Source organism: Oncorhynchus mykiss, chromosome 17 (assembly GCF_013265735.2).
Source record: "Oncorhynchus mykiss isolate Arlee chromosome 17, USDA_OmykA_1.1, whole genome shotgun sequence".
Classification (NCBI taxonomy): Eukaryota; Metazoa; Chordata; class Actinopteri; order Salmoniformes; family Salmonidae; genus Oncorhynchus; species Oncorhynchus mykiss.
The window spans coordinates 94400351-94418890 of record NC_048581.1 but is presented as its reverse complement, the minus strand read 5'-3'; the positions used below and the strand labels follow the sequence as shown (position 1 = coordinate 94418890).

The 18540-nt window shown below is 43.1% G+C and overlaps 1 protein-coding gene across 2 annotated transcripts in view; it reads right to left on the bottom strand.

The window, feature by feature from the left end:
* Positions 1–18540, bottom strand: part of nuf2 (UF2 component of NDC80 kinetochore complex) — a 31891-nt gene that overhangs the window by 11543 nt on the left and 1808 nt on the right. The window contains exons 1-6 of one of the 2 annotated variants that reach the window (XM_036951001.1): positions 17823–17971; positions 17406–17533; positions 17174–17248; positions 12363–12439; positions 7883–7944; positions 1237–1334 (exon numbers count right to left, since the gene is read on the bottom strand). In XM_036951001.1, the coding sequence (XP_036806896.1) occupies positions 1237–1334; positions 7883–7944; positions 12363–12439; positions 17174–17248; positions 17406–17528 (435 nt within the window). In that variant the 5' untranslated portion in view covers positions 17529–17533; positions 17823–17971. Of the gene's footprint in view, positions 1–1236; positions 1335–7882; positions 7945–12362; positions 12440–17173; positions 17249–17405; positions 17534–17822; positions 17972–18540 lie in introns of those variants that run through there. The other variant, XM_036951002.1, reaches the window with a different exon arrangement.

The window sequence follows — 18540 nt, the reverse complement described above, 5'->3', positions numbered from 1 at the left end:
AGTGGTAACTGAGCAGTAGGGGAGAATGTGTCCCAGTTGTAACTGAGCAGTAGGGGAGAATGTGTCCCAGTTGTAACTGAGCAGTAGGGGAGAATGTGTCCCAGTTGTAACTGAGCAGTAGGGGATAATGTGTCCCAGTTGTAACTGAGCAGTAGGGGATAATGTGTCCCAGTTGTAACTGAGCAGTAGGGGAGAATGTGTCCCAGTTGTAACTGAGCAGTAGGGGATAATGTGTCCCAGTTGTAACTGAGCAGTAGGGGATAATGTGTCCCAGTTGTAACTGAGCAGTAGGGGATAATGTGTCCCAGTGGTAACTGAGCAGTAGGGGATAATGTGTCCCAGTTGTAACTGAGCAGTAGGGGAGAATGTGTCCCAGTTGTAACTGAGCAGTAGGGGATAATGTGTCCCAGTTGTAACTGAGCAGTAGGGGATAATGTGTCCCAGTTGTAACTGAGCAGTAGGGGAGAATGTGTCCCAGTGGTAACTGAGCAGTAGGGGATAATGTGTCCCAGTTGTAACTGAGCAGTAGGGGAGAATGTGTCCCAGTGGTAACTGAGCAGTAGGGGAGAATGTGTCCCAGTTGTAACTGAGCAGTAGGGGATAATGTGTCCCAGTTGTAACTGAGCAGTAGGGGAGAATGTGTCCCAGTGTTAACTGAGCAGTAGGGGAGAATGTGTCCCAGTGGTAACTGAGCAGTAGGGGAGAATGTGTCCCAGTTGTAACTGAGCAGTAGGGGAGAATGTGTCCCAGTTGTAACTGAGCAGTAGGGGAGAATGTGTCCCAGTTGTAACTGAGCAGTAGGGGATAATGTGTCCCAGTTGTAACTGAGCAGTAGGGGAGAATGTGTCCCAGTGGTAACTGAGCAGTAGGGGATAATGTGTCCCAGTGATAACTGAGCAGTAGGGGATAATGTGTCCCAGTTGTAACTGAGCAGTAGGGGAGAATGTGTCCCAGTTGTAACTGAGCAGTAGGGGATAATGTGTCTCAGTGGTAACGGAGCAGTAGGGGATAATGTGTCCCAGCGGTAACTGAGCAGTAGGGGATAATGTGTCCCAGTTGTAACTGAGCAGTAGGGGAGAATGTGTCCCAGTTGTAACAGAGCAGTAGGGGATAATGTGTCCCAGTGGTAACTGAGCAGTAGCGGATAATGTGTCTCAGTGGTAACGGAGCAGTAGGGGATAATGTGTCCCAGTGGTAACTGAGCAGTAGGGGATAATGTATCTCAGTCAGACTTACAAATCTCTCCTGGTGTCCCATAGTCATATCAAGCCTCTGCTTCCTGAAGTGAAGGTAGTTCATGATGCCACTCAGGATGGTCACCGTCCTCTTCACCTCTGTAAAGGAAGGACAGACAGGGAGATAGGAAGGTTATCTAAGGGTGGTGGGCGTGGATAGGGATTTAACATATCAGCTAACCACATGATATGAATTAGCAATCTGGTGTCTAACTGCACAGTCGATGACATGGCACACAACCATCGAATGACGCTAGGGATGTGCTTCTTTCCCTTTCAAGACGATTCGATACATGGGCTCTCTAATACGGTACGTTGTAGTTTAAAACTATTTGGTTTGATTAAAGGAATTAATTGATGCAATGCACTAACATTTGTTGCAGAAACATTAATTTCCCATTGTAAATTAAAATCTGCTGCTGATGGAGGTCGTGAGCTAGTGTGCGACCCTCATTTGTGCTTTCACCCTCAACCCTCATTTGTGCTCTGTCACCCTCAACCCTCATTTGTGCTCTCCGTCACCCTCAACCCTCATTTGTGTGCTCAGTCACACTCTCCCCCAATAAGAGATGTCTACTGCAGCCCTCAACCTCCACAAACAACACCCGTTCTGCCAGTCACATTCTGTTAAAGGTCCCCAAAGCACACACATCCCTGGGTCACTCCTCTTTTCAATTCGCTGCAGCTAGCGACTGGAACGAGCTGCAACAAACACTCAAACTGGACAGTTTTATCTCCATCTCTTCATTCAAAGACTCAATCATGGACAGTCTTACTGACGGTTGTGGCTGCTTTGCGTGATGTATCGCCTCGAGTCTTCTAGGGTATGACGCTACAAGCTTGGCACACCTGTATCTGGGGAGTTTCTCCCATTATTCTCTGAAGATCTTCTCAAGCTCTGTCAGGTTGGATGGGGAGCGTTGCTGCACAGCTATTTTCAGGTCTCTACAGAGATGTTCGATTGGGTTCAAGTCTGAGCTCTGGCTGGGCCACTCAAGGACATTACGAGACTGGTCCTGAAGCCACTCCTGCGTTGTCTTGGCTGTGTGCTTCGGCTCATTGTCCTGTTTGAGCGCTCTGGAGCAGGTTTTCATCAAGGATCTCTGTACTTTGCTCCGTTCATCTTTGCCTCGATCCTGACTAGTTTCCCAGTCCCTGCCGCTGAAAAACATCCAACAGCATGATGCTTGACCACCGTGCTTCACAGTAGGGATGGTGGCAGGTTTCCTCCAGACGAGATGCTGGGCATTCAGGCAAAAGAGTTCCATCTTGGTTTCATCACACCAGAGAATCTTGTTTCTCATGGTCTGAGTCTTTAGGTGCCTATTGGCAAATTCCAAGTGGGCTGCCATGTGCCTTTTACTGAGGAGTGGCTTCCATCTAGCCACTCTACCATAAAGGTCTGATTGGTGGAGAGCTGCAGAGATGGTTGTCCTTCTGGATGGTTCTCCAATCTCCACAGAGGAACTCTGGAGCTCTGTCAGAGTGTCCATTGGGTTCTTGGTCACCTCTCTGACCACGGTTGCTCAGTTTGGCTGGACAGCCCACTCTAGGAAGAGTCTTCTTCCATTTAAGAAGTTACTGTCTCGGAGCTCGATGGACAATTCCTTCGACCTCATGGCTTGCTTTTTGCTCTGACATGCACCACCACTGTAGGAAGAGTCTTGGTGGTTCCAAACGCCTTCCATTGAAGAATGATGGAGGCCACTGTGTTCTTGGGCACCTTCAATTCTGCAGACATTTTTTGGTACCATTCCCCAGATCTGTGCCTCGACACAATCCTGTCTCTGAGCTCTACGGACAATTCCTTCGACCACATGGCTTGGTTTTTGCTCTGACATGCTGTGGATCTTATATAGACGTGTGTGCCTTTCCAAATCATGTCCAATCAATTGAATTTACCACAGGTGAATCAAGTTGTAGAAACATCTCAAGGATGATCAATAGAAACAGAATGCACCTGAGCTCAATTTAACTAGGCAAGTCAGTTAGGAACAAATTATTATTTACAATGACGGCCTACCAAAAGGCAAAAGGCTGCCTGCGGGGACGGGGGCCTGGGATTAAAATAAATAAATACAATATCAAATATAGGACAAAACACACATCACAACGAGAAAACATAACACTACATAAAGAGAGACCTAAGACAACAACATAGTAAGGCAGAAACACAGCATGGTAGCAACACAACATAACATGGTAGCAACACAAAAAAAAAATGGTACAAACATTAAATGGGCAGTCAACAGCACAAAGGTCAAGAAGGTAGAGACAACAATACATAGAATGCTAGAATCCTGACTAGAACCAAAAAATTTGATCATATTACTCCAGTGCTAGCCTCTCTACACTGGCTTCCTGTCAAAGCAAGGGCTGATTTCAAGGTTTTACTGCTAACCTACAAAGCATTACATGGGCTTGCTCCTATCTATCTCTCTGATTTGGTCCTGCCGTACATACCTACACGTACGCTACGGTCACAAGACGCAGGCCTCCTAATTGTCCCTAGAATTTTTAAGCAAACAGCTGGAGGCAGGGCTTTCTCCTATAGAGCTCCATTTTTATGGAACGGTCTGCCTACCCATGTCAGAGACGCAAACTCGGTCTCAACCTTTAAGTCTCTACTGAAGACTCATCTCTTCAGTGGGTCATATGATTGAGTGTAGTCTGGCCCAGGAGTGGGAGGGTGAACGGAAAGGCTCTGGAGCAACGAACCACCCTTGCTGTCTCTGCCTGGCCGGTTCCCCTCTTTCCACTGGGATTCTCTGCCTCTAACCCTATTACAGGGGCTGAGTCACTGGCTTTACTGGGGCTCTCTCATGCCGTCCCTGGAGGAGGTGCGTCACCTGAGTGGGTTGAGTCACTGATGTGGTCATCCTGTCTGGGTTGGCGCCCCCCCCCCCCCCCTTAAGTTGTGCCGTGGCGGAGGTCTTTGTGGGCTATACTCAGCCTTGTCTCAGGATGGTAAGTTGGTGGTTGAAGATATCCCTCTAGTGGTGTGGGGGCTGTGCTTTGGCAAAGTGGGTGGGGTTATATCCTTCCTGTTTGGCCCTGTCCGGGGGTGTCCTCGGAGTGGGCCACAGTGTCTCCTGACCCCTCCTGTCTCAGCCTCCAGTATTTATGCTGCAGTAGTTTATGTGTCGGGGGGCTAGGGTCAGTTTGTTATATCTGGAGTACTTCTCCTGTCCTATTCGGTGTCCTGTGTGAATCTAAGTGTGCGTTCTCTAATTCTCTCTTTCTCTCTTTCTCTCTCTCGGAGGACCTGAGCCCTAGGACCATGCCCCAGGAATACCTGACATGATGACTCCTTGCTGTCCCCAGTCCACCTGACTGTGCTGCTGCTCCAGTTTCAACTATTCTTCCTTATTATTATTCGACCATGCTGATCATTTATGAACATTTGAACATCTTGGCCATGTTCTGTTATAATCTCCACCCGGCACAGCCAGAAGAGGACTGGCCATCCCACATATGCTCTCTCTAATTCTCTCTTTCTTTCTCTCTCTCGGAGGACCTGAGCCCTAGGACCATGCCCCAGGAATACCTGACATGATGACTCCTTGCTGTCCCCAGTCCACCTGACTGTGCTGCTGCTCCAGTTTCAACTATTCTGCCTTATTATTATTCGACCATGCTGGTCATTTATGAACATTTGAACATCTTGACCATGTTTTGTTATAATCTCCACCCGGCACAGCCAGAAGAGGACTGGCCACCCATACATAGCCTGGTTCCTCTCTAGGTTTCTTCCTAGGTTTTGGCCTTTCTAGGGAGTTTTTCCTAGCCACCGTGCTTCTTCACCTGCATTGCTTGCTGTTTGGGGTTTTAGGCTGGGTTTCTGTACAGCACTTTGAGATATCAGCTGATGTACGAAGGGCTATATAAAATAAATTTGATTTGATTTACATCACACAAAGCAGCCACAACCGTCAGTAAGAGTCCATGATTGAGTCTTTTAATGAAGAGATGGAGATAAAACTGTCCAGTTTAGTGTTTTTTGCAGCTCGTTCCAGTCGCTAGCTGCAGTGAACTGAAAAGACGAGCAACCCAGGGATGTGTGTGCTTTGGGGACCTTTAGCAGGATGTGACTGGCAGAGCGGGTATTGTATGTGAAGGATGAGGGCTGCAGTAGATATCTCAGGAGGGAGTGAGGTCTAAGAGGGTTTTATAAATAAGCATCAACCAGTGGGTCTTGCAATGGGTATACAGAGATGAGGAGTATAGAGTGCAGTGACGTGTCATATAAGGAGCATTGGTGACAAATCTGATGGTCAAATGGTAAATAACGTCTAGCCGCTCGAGAGCACCCTTACCTGCCGATCTATAAATTATGTCTCCGTACTCTAGCCTGGGTAGGATGGTCATCTGAATCAGGGTTAGTTTGGCAGCTGGGGTGAAGGAGGAGCGATTACGATAGAGGAAACGAAGTCTAGATTGAACTTTAGCCTGCAGCTTTGATATGTGCTGAGAGAAGGACAGTGCACCATCTAGCCATACTCCCAAGTACTTGTATGAGGTGACTACCTCAAGCTCTAAACCCTCAGCGGTAGTAATAACACATGGGAAGAGGGGCATTCTTTTTACCAAACCACATGACCTTTGTTTTGGAGGCCAAAGACCCCCCCCAGAGACACCAATTCTTAGAAGAACGGCCCACAAGAACGAAATGGTCTACGGTATCAAAAGCTATGGCCAAGTCAATAAAAATAGCAGCACAATGGTGACATTGAGTTATTTTAAGGTTGCATTGACACATCCATAATGTGAGCGGAAACCAGATTGCATACCCGAGAGAATACTATAGACATCAAGAAAGCCAGTCAGTTGATTAGACCAGTTTTCCCAACACTTTTGATAAACAGGGAATAATAGAAATAGGCCTATAACAGTTAGGATCAGCTTGATCTCCCCCTTTAAATAAAGGACGAACTGTGGCTGCCTTCTAAGCAATGGGAACCTCCCCAGAAAGGAGAGAAAGGCTAAAAAGTTGGAGATAAGGTTGCTGCCCCCCCATCTGACCCAGATGTTTTTTGGGGGTCAAGTTTAAGGAGCTCCTTTAGCACCTCGGACTCTGTGACTGCCTGCAGGGAGAAACTTTTAGCTCGGCAGGGGAAAAAGAGGGAGAAGCATCAGGGATAGTCACATTAGAAGGGGTGGGAGATGAGGAAATGTTGGACGTGCAAGGAGGCATGGCTGAGTCAAATAGGAATGTTGACTTAATGAAGTGGTGATTAAAGAGCTCAGCCATGTGCTTCTTGTCAGCAACAACCACATCTACAATACTTATGTAAATACGGTATATGTTTTTTACTTTTAATAAATGTGGAAACATTTCTAAAAACCTGTTTTCTCTTTGTCATTATGGGGTATTGTAGGAACAACATTTATTTAATCCATTTTAGAATAAGGCTGTAACATAACAAAATGTGGAAAAAGGGGTCTGAATAGTTTCCGAATGCAAGGGGTTGGGGTTGAGGGTAGCTGAATGATTAAAAACAAACAAAAGATAACTATTGTAAAATGTATAAGCTGGAAGTAGTAAACTAATGAGTAACAACACGTGTTGTTGTTCATTAGTTTACTCCAATTTGGGGGGTGGTAGGGTTAGGGGAAAATAATAAATGAAAATATATATATTTTTCTTCTCATATAAACACACACACATATGCATATACACACATATATAGAAGGGGAAAAATATGTATATCTAGGGGATTGGAAATTATGAAGACAATTACATGGATGAAAATACAATCTATTTGTAATATTAAAGCTCATCTACAAAACAATATTTAAAAAATACCATGTATACTGATTGTTTCGAGCAATACTACCAAAAGTATTGCTGATAGTGAACCTGAACAATTAAAATAAACTCTAATGTAAGCCCCGAGCAGAATGTAGTTTACCTATAGCCAGGTGAGAGTTGTAGCCTAAGCTACCGCAGAGGCACTTTTATTCAGGTAAAACACAATTTTCAACAGCAACAAAAATGTTGATAACAAAAATAACTTACTTACAAATTACTTTGATTGTCACTCAACTAATAAAGCCTAATCTTGCGCAAGCCATTTCACCAAAATCTGAATGTTGAAGGTGACCTGCAGATGTGCCAGATCAGGAATAGGCCTACCTCTCGTTGGTCAGCGGGCGAAGCTGTGCACAGTTTGACTACTGATATTGCCTGGTGTTGTTCAGCATGCAAAATGACTTGTAGATCAATAACTGTCAATATAATTACATGCTTAGTTCAACACTGCATGAGAGGACGCCGAGGTATTTTCCGGAAGGTAGAAAGAAAGCAATTGGAGCAAAACTTTTTAGTGAACCTGCAATTCGTAACCCTGCATGCTACATTTGGATCGTATGGGGTTCCACGCTCATATCTTAAACATTTGAACCTGGGACCGATGCATATTAGTGAATCGTTACATCCCTAATTGATGCAATTCAATGTAGTTGGGCAGGAACTTGATCAAGATGGACGTTCAGTTTCCGACAGCAGCCAGGTGACATCCTCAATGTGAGACAAATATCTGCTAGGTCATATGGTGAAAATAACCCTTCCACTGCAATATCTTGGCATCAGTAAGATAAAGAAGACAGAAATGGCGTAGATGCTCTTTCAGACAGCTCATACTCACTGGGAGCCAGCAGGTCGTTCAGTGAGAAGTCATACACATAGCACATCCGCAGGAACTGACGCCTGGAACAGAAGAGACATACAGGATGAAAAACAGTATAACCGGCTCCACACTGTTAAAACAGTATAACCGGCTCCACACTGTTAAAACAGTATAACCGGATCCACACTGTTAAAACAGTATAACCGGCTCCACACTGTTAACTTCGTATGGCTGGGGGCAGTATTGAGTAGCTTGGATGAATAAGGTGCCCAGAGTAAACTGCCTGCTACTCAGTCCCAGTTGCTAATATATGCATATTAGTATATTTGGATAGAAAACACTCTGAAGTTTCTAAAACTGTTTGAATGATGTCTGTGAGTATAACAGAACTCATATGGCAGACAAAAACCTGAGAACAAAATCCAACCAGAAAGTGAGAAATCTGAGGTTGGTCGTTTTTCCAACTCATTCCCTATTAAAGATACAGTGGGATATTGGTCATGTTGCACTTCCTAAGGCTTCCACTAGATGTCAATAGTCTTTAGAACCTTGTTTGATGCTTCTACTGTGAAGTGGGGCCGACTGAGAGGGGAATGAGTCCGGTGTCTGGCAGAGAGCCACGAACTGGCCACACTCGTTCACGTGAGAGCGACCTGCGTTCCATTGCAATTCTACAGACAAAGGAATTCTCCGATTGGAACGTTATTGAAGATTTATGATAAGAACATCCTAAAGATTGATTCTATACTTCGTTTGACATGTTTTTACGGACTGTAACAACTTTTTGACATTTTGTCTGCAACTAGTGAATGCGCTTTGTGAGTTTGGGTTTCTTTACCAAACGCGCTAACGAAAGAAGCTATTTGGACATAAATGATTGACATTATCGAACAAAACATACATGTATTGTGTAACATGAAGTCCTATGAGTGTCATCTGATGAAGATCAAAGGTTAGTGATTAATTCTCTCTTTATTTCTGATTTTTGTGACTCCTCTCATTGGCTGGAAAAATGGCTGTGTTTATCTGTGACTTAACATAATCGTTTGTGGTGCTTTTGCCATAAAGCCTATTTGAAGTCGGACACTGTGGTGGGATTAACAAGAAGTGTATCTTTAAAATGGTGTGAAAAAGTTGTATGTTTGAGGAATTTGAATTATGGGATTTCTGTTGTTTTAAATTTGGAGCCCTGCACTTTCACTGGCTGTTGTCATGTCAATCCCGTTAGCGGGATCTCAGCCCAAAGAAGTTTTAAAACAGTATAATTGATTCACACTGTGACAACAATATAACAATTTAAAGCAAATCAAGAAAAGTGCTAAAAATAGCCCACATGAACATATGTAGCCCAAGAAACAAGGTTCATGAAATCAATTACTTGCTTGTAACAAATGACATACATATTCTCTCTCTGAAACTCACTTGGATAATACCTTTAATGATACAGTTGTAGCAATACACAGTGGTGACCTAAATATTGACTGGCTTTCATCAAGCTGCCCACTAAAGAAAAACCTTCAAACTGTAACCAGTACCTGCAACCTAGGATTTTAAATTATGTTAAATCGATTTCTTCAGAGTGAGGAAATTGTAGGTTAAGGATTAATGATTTTGTTCATTGGCAAGATTAGCATACTTAGGCATAACTTTCCAGCAACACATGCAAAACCTACACATCCAAGTATAACTGAGCAAATTATGAAAGACAAGCATTGTAACTTTAAATTATGTAAATTGGGTGTGGAAGGGGGGGGGGGGTGGGGGGGGGATCTATCAACAATGACAACTTGGATGGAAAATTACTGCAGGCGATATTGCCACTCCTATCTGCTCTCTCTTCAATCTAAGCTTACAAAAAAAGTGTGTACCATGAGACCTGGAGGGAAGCAAGTCATTCTTCAAACCCAAGAATAGTAAATCACCCTCTACTATTTATTATTTACATTTAACTAGGCAAGTCAGTTAAGAACAAATTCTAATTTTCAATGACGGCCTAGGAACAGTGGGTTAACTGCCTTGTTCAGGGGCAGAACGACGACCTTGTCAGCTCGGGGATTTGATCTTGCAAGCTTTCGGTTACTAGTCCAACGCTCTAACCACTAGGCTACCCTGCCGCCCCCTAGCTCAAATAGCAGACCAATCAGACTGTTACTAACCCTTAGTAAACGTTGTGTTTGATCAGATACAATGCTATTTTACAGGAAACAAATTGGCAGACTTTCAGCACGCTTATAGGGATGGGCATTCAACATGCATGGCACTTACACAAATTACTGATGATTGGCTGAGAGAAATTGATGATAAAATGATTGTGGGCGCTGTTTTGTTAGACTTCAATGCGGCTTTTTATATGATCGATGATAGTCTGCTGCTGGAAAAACGTACATGTTATGGCTTTACACCCCCAACTATATTGTGGATAAAGAGTTCGGTCTTCCAGAAAATGTTCTTTAATGGAATCCAGGTAGAATAAGGCAGGGCAGCTGTCTAGGCCCCTTACTTTTTCCCCAATATTTACTAATGACCTACCACTGGCTATGAGTAAAGCCTGTGTGTCTATGTATTCGGATGACTCAACACTATACAGGTCAGGTACTACAGCAAGTGAAATCACTGCAACACTTAAAGAGATGCAGTCAGTTTCAGAATGGGTGGCAAGAAAAAAGTTAGTACTAAATATTTCAAACACTAAAAGCATTGTATTTGGGGCAAATCATTCACTTAATCGTGTAATGAATAATGAGGAAATTGAGGAGACTGTTATGGTAAAAACATATTGATGCAACAGTTGCTAAGATGGGTAGAAATCTGTCCATAATAAAGCATTGCTCTGCCTTCTTAACAGCACTATCAACAAGGCAGGTCCTGCAGGCCCTAGTTTTGTCACACCTGTACTACTGCCCAGTCGTGTGGTCCGGTGCCACAAAGAGGGACTTAGGAAAATTGCAGTTGGCTCAGAACAGGGCAACTCATGCAAGAAGTAGAATATGGAGAAAAATAATACAAATACACCTAATGGAACAGTGAAGTCACACTCACAGGTACACAAAACACACACCCTACACACCTGGATAGTGTGTTGTAGTAGACTAGTGGCCTGAGGACTTAATGTACTGTGAAATCTGTTGGAAAATGTATTTTAATGTTTAAAAGTGTTACTATAATGTATATTATACTGCCTTAATTTTTACTGGTCCCCAGAAAGAGTAGCTTATGGCTTAGCAGCAGCTAGTGGGGATCCATAATAAATACACCTCCATGACCCCGAGCCATCCACCGGGGATCCATAATAAATACACCTCCATGACCCCGAGCCATCCACCGGGGATCCATAATAAATACACCTCCATGACCCCAAGCCATCCACCGGGATCCATAATAAATACACCTCCATGACCCCGGGCCATCCACCGGGGATCCATAATAAATACACCTCCATGACCCCGAGCCATCCACCGGGGATCCATAATAAATACACCTCCATGACCCCGAGCCATCCACCGGGGATCCATAATAAATACACCTCCATGACCCCGAGCCATCCACCGGGGATCCATAATAAATACACCTCCATGACCCCAAGCCATCCACCGGGGATCCATAATAAATACACCTCCATGACCCCGGGCCATCCACCGGGGATCCATAATAAATACACCTCCATGACCCCAAGCCATCCACCGGGGATCCATAATAAATACACCTCCATGACCCCGGGCCATCCACCGGGGATCCATAATAAATACAAAAAACGGACTCCACACAGTTAGAACATTATGACAGATTCACACTTAAAACATTTCTAACCGTGTGGAATCAGTTTCACAGATCAGTAAAAAGCAATCTCAGGCAGACGACAACAACTCACATCCTGAGGTAGACAATATCATTAACAGCAGCAGTTCACATCCTCAGGTAGACAACAACTCACATCCTCAGGTAGACAACAACTCACATCCTCAGGTAGACAACAACTCACATCCTCAGGTAGACAATATCATTAACAGCAGCAGTTCACATCCTTAGGTAGACAACAACTCACATCCTCAGGTAGACAACAACTCACATCCTCAGGTAAACAACAACTCACATTCTCAGGTAGACAATATCATTAACAGCAGCAGTTCACATCCTCAGGTAGACAACAACTCACATCCTCGGGTAGACAACAACTCACATTCTCAGGTAGACAATATCATTAACAGCAGCAGTTCACATCCTCAGGTAGACAACAACTCACATCCTCAGGTAGATAACAACTCACATCCTCAGGTAGACAACAACTCACATTCTCAGGTAGACAATATCATTAACAGCAGCAGTTCACATCCTTAGGTAGACAACAACTCACATCCTCAGGTAGACAACTCACATTCTCAGGTAGACAATATCATTAACAGCAGCAGTTCACATCCTCGGGTAGACAACAACTCACATTCTCAGGTAGACAATATCATTAACAGCAGCAGTTCACATCCTCAGGTAGACAACAACTCACATCCTCAGGTAGACACTCATGACAGCAGTGGGCCACTCATGGAGCTGGGGGTGCTGGATGTTTTCAGAGAATGGGACCTGTAGGGAAACACATCAGATAGAAATAACAGGGCTCGGATTAATCAGATACATACATACAATGCCTTTAGAAAGTTTTCACGGGCCTAGACTTTTCCACATTTGTAATACAGACGGAATTTAAAATGGATTACATTTAGATTATGTCCCTGGCCTATACACAATACCTGAAAGTGTCAAAGTGGACTTAAGTTTTTAGAAATTGTTACAAATTAATTAAAAATGAAAAGCTGAAATGTCGTGAGTGAATAAGTATTCAACCTCTAAATAAGTTCAAGTCACATAATAAGTTGCATGAACTCACTGTGTGCAAAAACGTTTTTGAATGACTACCTCATCTCTGTATCCCACACATAGAATTATCTGTAAGTTCCCTCAGTCGAGCACTGAATTTCAAACCGATTCAACCACAAAGACAAGGGAGGATTTCCAATACCTTTCAAAGAATGGGTCAAAATAAAAAAAAGCAGACATTGAATATCCCTCAGTTGCCAGAGAGGAAGGAAACCGCTCAGGATTTCACCATGAGACCAATGGGGACTTTAAAATAGTTAGAGTTGAATTGCTGTGATAGGAGAAAACTGAGGCTGGATCAACAACATTTTAGTTACTCCACAATACTAACCTAAATAACGGAGTGAAAAGAAGGAAGCCTGTACAGAATAAAAATATTCCAAAACATGTTATATTTGGGGCAAATCCAACACATTACTGAGTATCACTTCATATTTTTAAGCATGGTGGTGGCTGCATCATGTTATGGGTATGCTTGTCATCAGTAAAGACTAGGGAGTTTTTTGTTTTGAATAAAAAATAAACAGAAAATAGCTAAGCACAGGCAAAATCCTAGAGGAAAACCTGGTTCGGTCTGCTTTCCAACACTCACTGAGAGACAAATTCACCTTTCAGCAGGACAATGACCTAAAACACAAGGCCAAATATACACTGGAGTTGCTTTCCAAGATTACATTGAATGTTCCCAAGTGGCCTAGTTACAGTTTTTACTTAAAATCTGCTTGGAAATCTAATGGCAAGACATGAAAATGGCAGTCTAGCAATGATCAACAAACAACTTGACAGCGCTTGAAGAAATGTATAAAGAATAAATGTGCAAATATTGGACAATCCAGGTGTGGAAAGCTCTCAGAGACTTACCCAAAAAGCCTCACAGCTGTAATCGCTGCCAAAGGTGCAAAGTATTGACTCATATCCTAACTGTAGGTATTGAGTGTAAGGTTTCAACTGGTGAACATGAGTCTGGGACTTAGGGGCCTAATGTAAATGGGATGGATGCATTTCGTTTTCAATACATTTGCAAAAATGTATAAAATGTTTTCACTTTGTCATTATGGAGTATTGTTTGTAGATGGGTTAGATTATTTTTTTTTATTGAATTCAGGCTGTAAGAACTAAATGTGGAATAAGTCAAGGGGTGTGAATACTTTCTGAAGGCTCTGTATCAGTCAAGGGGCGTGAATACATTCTGAAGGCTCTTTATCAGTCAAGGGGTGTGAATACTTTCTGAAGGCTCTGTATCAGTCAAGGGGTGTGAATACTTTCTGAAGGCTCAGTATATACTGCACATACAGTGGGGTCCAAAAGTATTAATGATTGACATCCTTGAAAAAGATTAAAGTAAAAATGAGTTATTTGTAGGAAAATATTTTGGGGAAATTATATTATAGTAATACAATTACTCAGAGATCTTGTTTAACAGGTAATATATATTTTTCTCAAAAAGATCGGGGTCAAAATTATTCACGCACCTTTTTTCAATACCTCACTCTGCTGGGATAACGACAATACCTCACCCTGCTGGGATAACGACAATACCTCACCTTGCTGGGATAACGACAATACCTCACCCTGCTGGGATAATGACAATACCTCACCCTGCTGGGATAACTACAATACCTCACCCTGCTGGGATAATGACAATACCTCACCCTGCTGGGATAACGACAATACCTCACCCTGCTGGGATAACGACAATACCTCACCCTGCTGGGATAACGACAATACCTCACCCTGCTGGGATAACGACAATACCTCACCCTGCTGGGATAACGACAATACCTCACCTGGCTGGGATAACGACAATACCTCACCTTGCTGGGATAACGACAATACCTCACCTTGCTGGGATAACAACAATACCTCACCCTGCTGGGATAACGACAATACCTGCTGGGATAACGACAATACCTGCTGGGATAACGACAATACCTGCTGGGATAACGACAATACCTGCTGGAATAACGACAATACCTCACCCTGCTGGGATAACGACAATACCTCACCCTGCTGGGATAACGACAATACCTCACCCTGCTGGGATAACGACAATACCTCACCTTGCTGGGATAACGACAATACCTCACCTTGCTGGGATAACGACAATACCTCACCTTGCTGGGATAACGACAATACCTCACCCTGCTGGGATAACGACAATACCTCACCCTGCTGGGATAACGACAATACCTGCTGGGATAACGACAATACCTCACCCTGCTGGGATAACGACAATACCTCACCCTGCTGGGATAACGACAATACCTCACCCTGCTGGGATAACGACAATACCTCACCCTGCTGGGATAACGACAATACCTGCTGGGATAACGACAATACCTCACCCTGCTGGGATAACGACAATACCTCACCTTGCTGGGATAACAACAAAGCCTTTTTCTAAAACGATTTATGAGATTGGAGAAGACATTGTGAGGGATCTTAGACCATTCCTCCATACAGAATCCTTCCAGATCCTTGAAATCCTTTGTCTACGCTAATGGACAGCCCTCCACAATTCAATTCACAGCCCTGCATCCCCGCCATCAGACAGTTAAGGATGTTTACACAATCCAAAAACAATCCATTATAAATCACACTCTGGGTCGGGTGGGCATCATTTGAAAGCTTGTTCTATTGCCAACATGACTAGCTAAGTTATAAAATCTAATCTTACAGTGTTGTTAGGCTTTCACAAAGCACCAATCGATTGGTCGATTGGTGCTTTGACTGCAGGAATGTCCACCAGAGCTGTTGCCAGAGAATGTCGTGTTAATTTCTCTGCCATAAGACGCCTCCAAATTCCTTTTAGAGAATTTAGCAGTACGTCCAACTGGCCTCACTACCGCAGTCCACGTGAAAACACGCCAGCCCAGGACCTCCACATTCAGCTTCTTCACCTGCGGGATTGTCTGAGACCAGCCAATGGGACAGCTGATGAAACTGAGGAGTAATTCTGTCTGTAATAAAGATTTTTTGGAGGGGCTCATTCTGATTGGCTGGGCCTGGCTCCCCAGTGAGTGGGCCTATGGGTCTCCCAAGGCCGTGCCCCTGCCCAGTCATATGAAATACATAGATTAGGGATTAAGTTATTTCAATTGACTGATATGAACTGCAAAGCCTTAAAATCTTTGCATGTTGAGTTAAAATTTTTGTTCAGTAAATACAGTACATATATATAGAACATTTATTTAACTAGGTAAGTCAGTTAAGAACAAAATCTATTTACAATTACGGCCTACCCCGGGAAAAACCCGGAAGACTCTGGGCCAATTGTGCGCCGCCCTATGGGACTCCCAATCACAGCCGGATGTGACACAACCCGGATTCGAACCAGTTACTATAGTGACGCCTCTTGCACTGAGACTCACTGCCTTAGACCGCAGTGCAACTCAGGAGCCTGAGTGGGGGCATTGAAAAAAATCAAGGTTTTAATCACACTGGGCCTTTAAGGTCAACACCATCATGAACTTCAACCAGTACCAGGCCATTTTTGCAAAAACCTAGTTGCCTCTGCCAGCAGGCTGAAACTTGTGCGCAAGTTGAGTTGCAAGGAAAAAAACACAGACACTGGACAGAGGAACTCTGCCTAGAAGGCCAGCGTCCCGGAGTCGCCGCTTCACTGTTGACGTTGAGACTGGTGTTTTGCAGGTACTATTTAATGAAGCTGACAGTTGAGGACTTGTGAGGCGTCTGTTTCTCAAACTAGACACTCTAATGTACTTGTCCTCTTGCTCAGTTGTGCACCGGGACCTCCCACTCCTCTTTCTATTCTGGTTAGAACTGTTCTGTGAAGGGAGTCATAGCATTGTACGAGATCTTAAGTTTCTTGGCAATTTCTCAAAATGGAAAAGTCATAATTTCTCAGAACAATAACAGACTGATGAATTTCAGAAGAAAGAAAGTTTTGTTTCTGGCCATTTTGAGACTGTAATCAAATCCACAAATGCTGACGCTCCAGATACCAGATACTGAACTAGTCTAAAGAAGGACAGTTTTATTGCTTCTTTAATCCGAACAGTTTTCAGCTGTGCTAACATAATCGCAAAAGGGTTTTCTAATGATCACTTAGCCTTTTAAAATTATAAATTTGGATTAGCCAACACAACGTGCCATTGGAACACAGGAGTGATGGTTGCTGATAATGGGCATCTGTACGCCTATGTAGATATTCCATTAAAAACCAGCCGTTTCCAGCTCATTTACAACATCTACACTGTATTTCTGATCAATCTGGTGTTATTTTAATGGAATTTTTTTTTGCCTTTCTTTCAACAACTAGGACATTTCTAAGTGACCCCAAACGTGTATACAGTAGTGCATATTGAATTGATTAAAAGTAATATAACCATATTTGTACAAGCATTTTGCTACATCCACAATAAGCTAAACATGTGTATGTGACCAATAAAATATTATTTGTAGTGTAAGTGTACATACCATGTAATGACACTCAGGCTTGAAGCGGTACAGGAGTTGCAGTATTCTCATGTACAGTCTCTGTACTGCATCTGGCTACAATGGGGACAACAACATTGTATTACACTACCAACATTGGCAGCTGCAAATAAATTATAACTTTTATTTGAGTCATATACACAACACAACCTCTGTGTGTGTTATTGGAGAACTCATGCAGTCATATTCATGCTAATTTAAAAACGTGTATTACCTTTGGGCTCGGGGCAAGGTCGTTCTTAGTGAAATGTTTTGCCTCCTGCCCGGTAAGGACCTCAGTGCGGAAAAAGGTTACGATGGCGTCCACTTTATACACGGGGAAAGTGTTCTCCGTCATTGTTCCTATGAATAATATAAAAAACGGAATCAACAAACAATTCGAATTCAGATCAAAGGTTTTACTTGGGTATTTGGTTACGGTACACTACCATTTCTCATATCAGTACATTTGAACTTGTGGTCTGCTTTAACGTTAACTAGCTAACATTCACGACTTAACGTTAGCCCAGATAGCTAACTTGGCTACCTCGCTTGCTTTGTCTGACACACATAATCGTTATAAATGTTTAAAGCTAGATTATTCAAACAGTGATTCTTAGTATAACGACTTTGCAATGAATAGTTTGATTACCTGATATTGTGTTGTTGACTACAGAGCAAACAAGTAGCTAACTATTTCACGTCTGGTATTTCGATTTTTGGCGCTTTCGAGGTAACTTCCGTGTTTTTCGAATTCTTCAGTTGATGATTGGTGCGCCACCGCATGGTTTGGGGTCGTCACTGGTTTAAACAGTCACAAAGTCATAAATCACGGCCATTTCTGCAGTTTATCTTCTTAAATCTAATTTTCAACCTAACCTTAATCACACTGCAAACACTTGGTGGCAGGTAGCCTAGTGGTTAGAGCATTGGGCCAGTAACCAAAGGTTGCTGGATCAAATCCTGAGCTAACAAGATAAAAATCTGTTTTTCTGCCCCTGAACAAGGCAGTTAACCCACTGTACCCTGATAGGTTGTCATTGTAAATAAGAATTTGTTCTTAACTGACTTGCCTAGTTAAAATAAATTAGCCTAACCTTAAATGATGATCAAAAACCCTTTCAGTTTTCGTTAATTTTTAAGACATTTTGGAAAGTTAACGTTAACCAACTCATTTAGAACACGCAGTCCCAATCTACATCTGGTTAGCTAGCTGCCCCAGAGAACTCCACATGTCAAGAGCATGTTACAAGCAGAAAAGTAAACAAAGTACTTATAAGGATGGAAAACTGGGTTACATGTAGCGTAGTCAGTGTATGGAGAAGTCAGGGCTAGCCAGCCAGACACTTCAGAGGATGTGGGCTACTTGG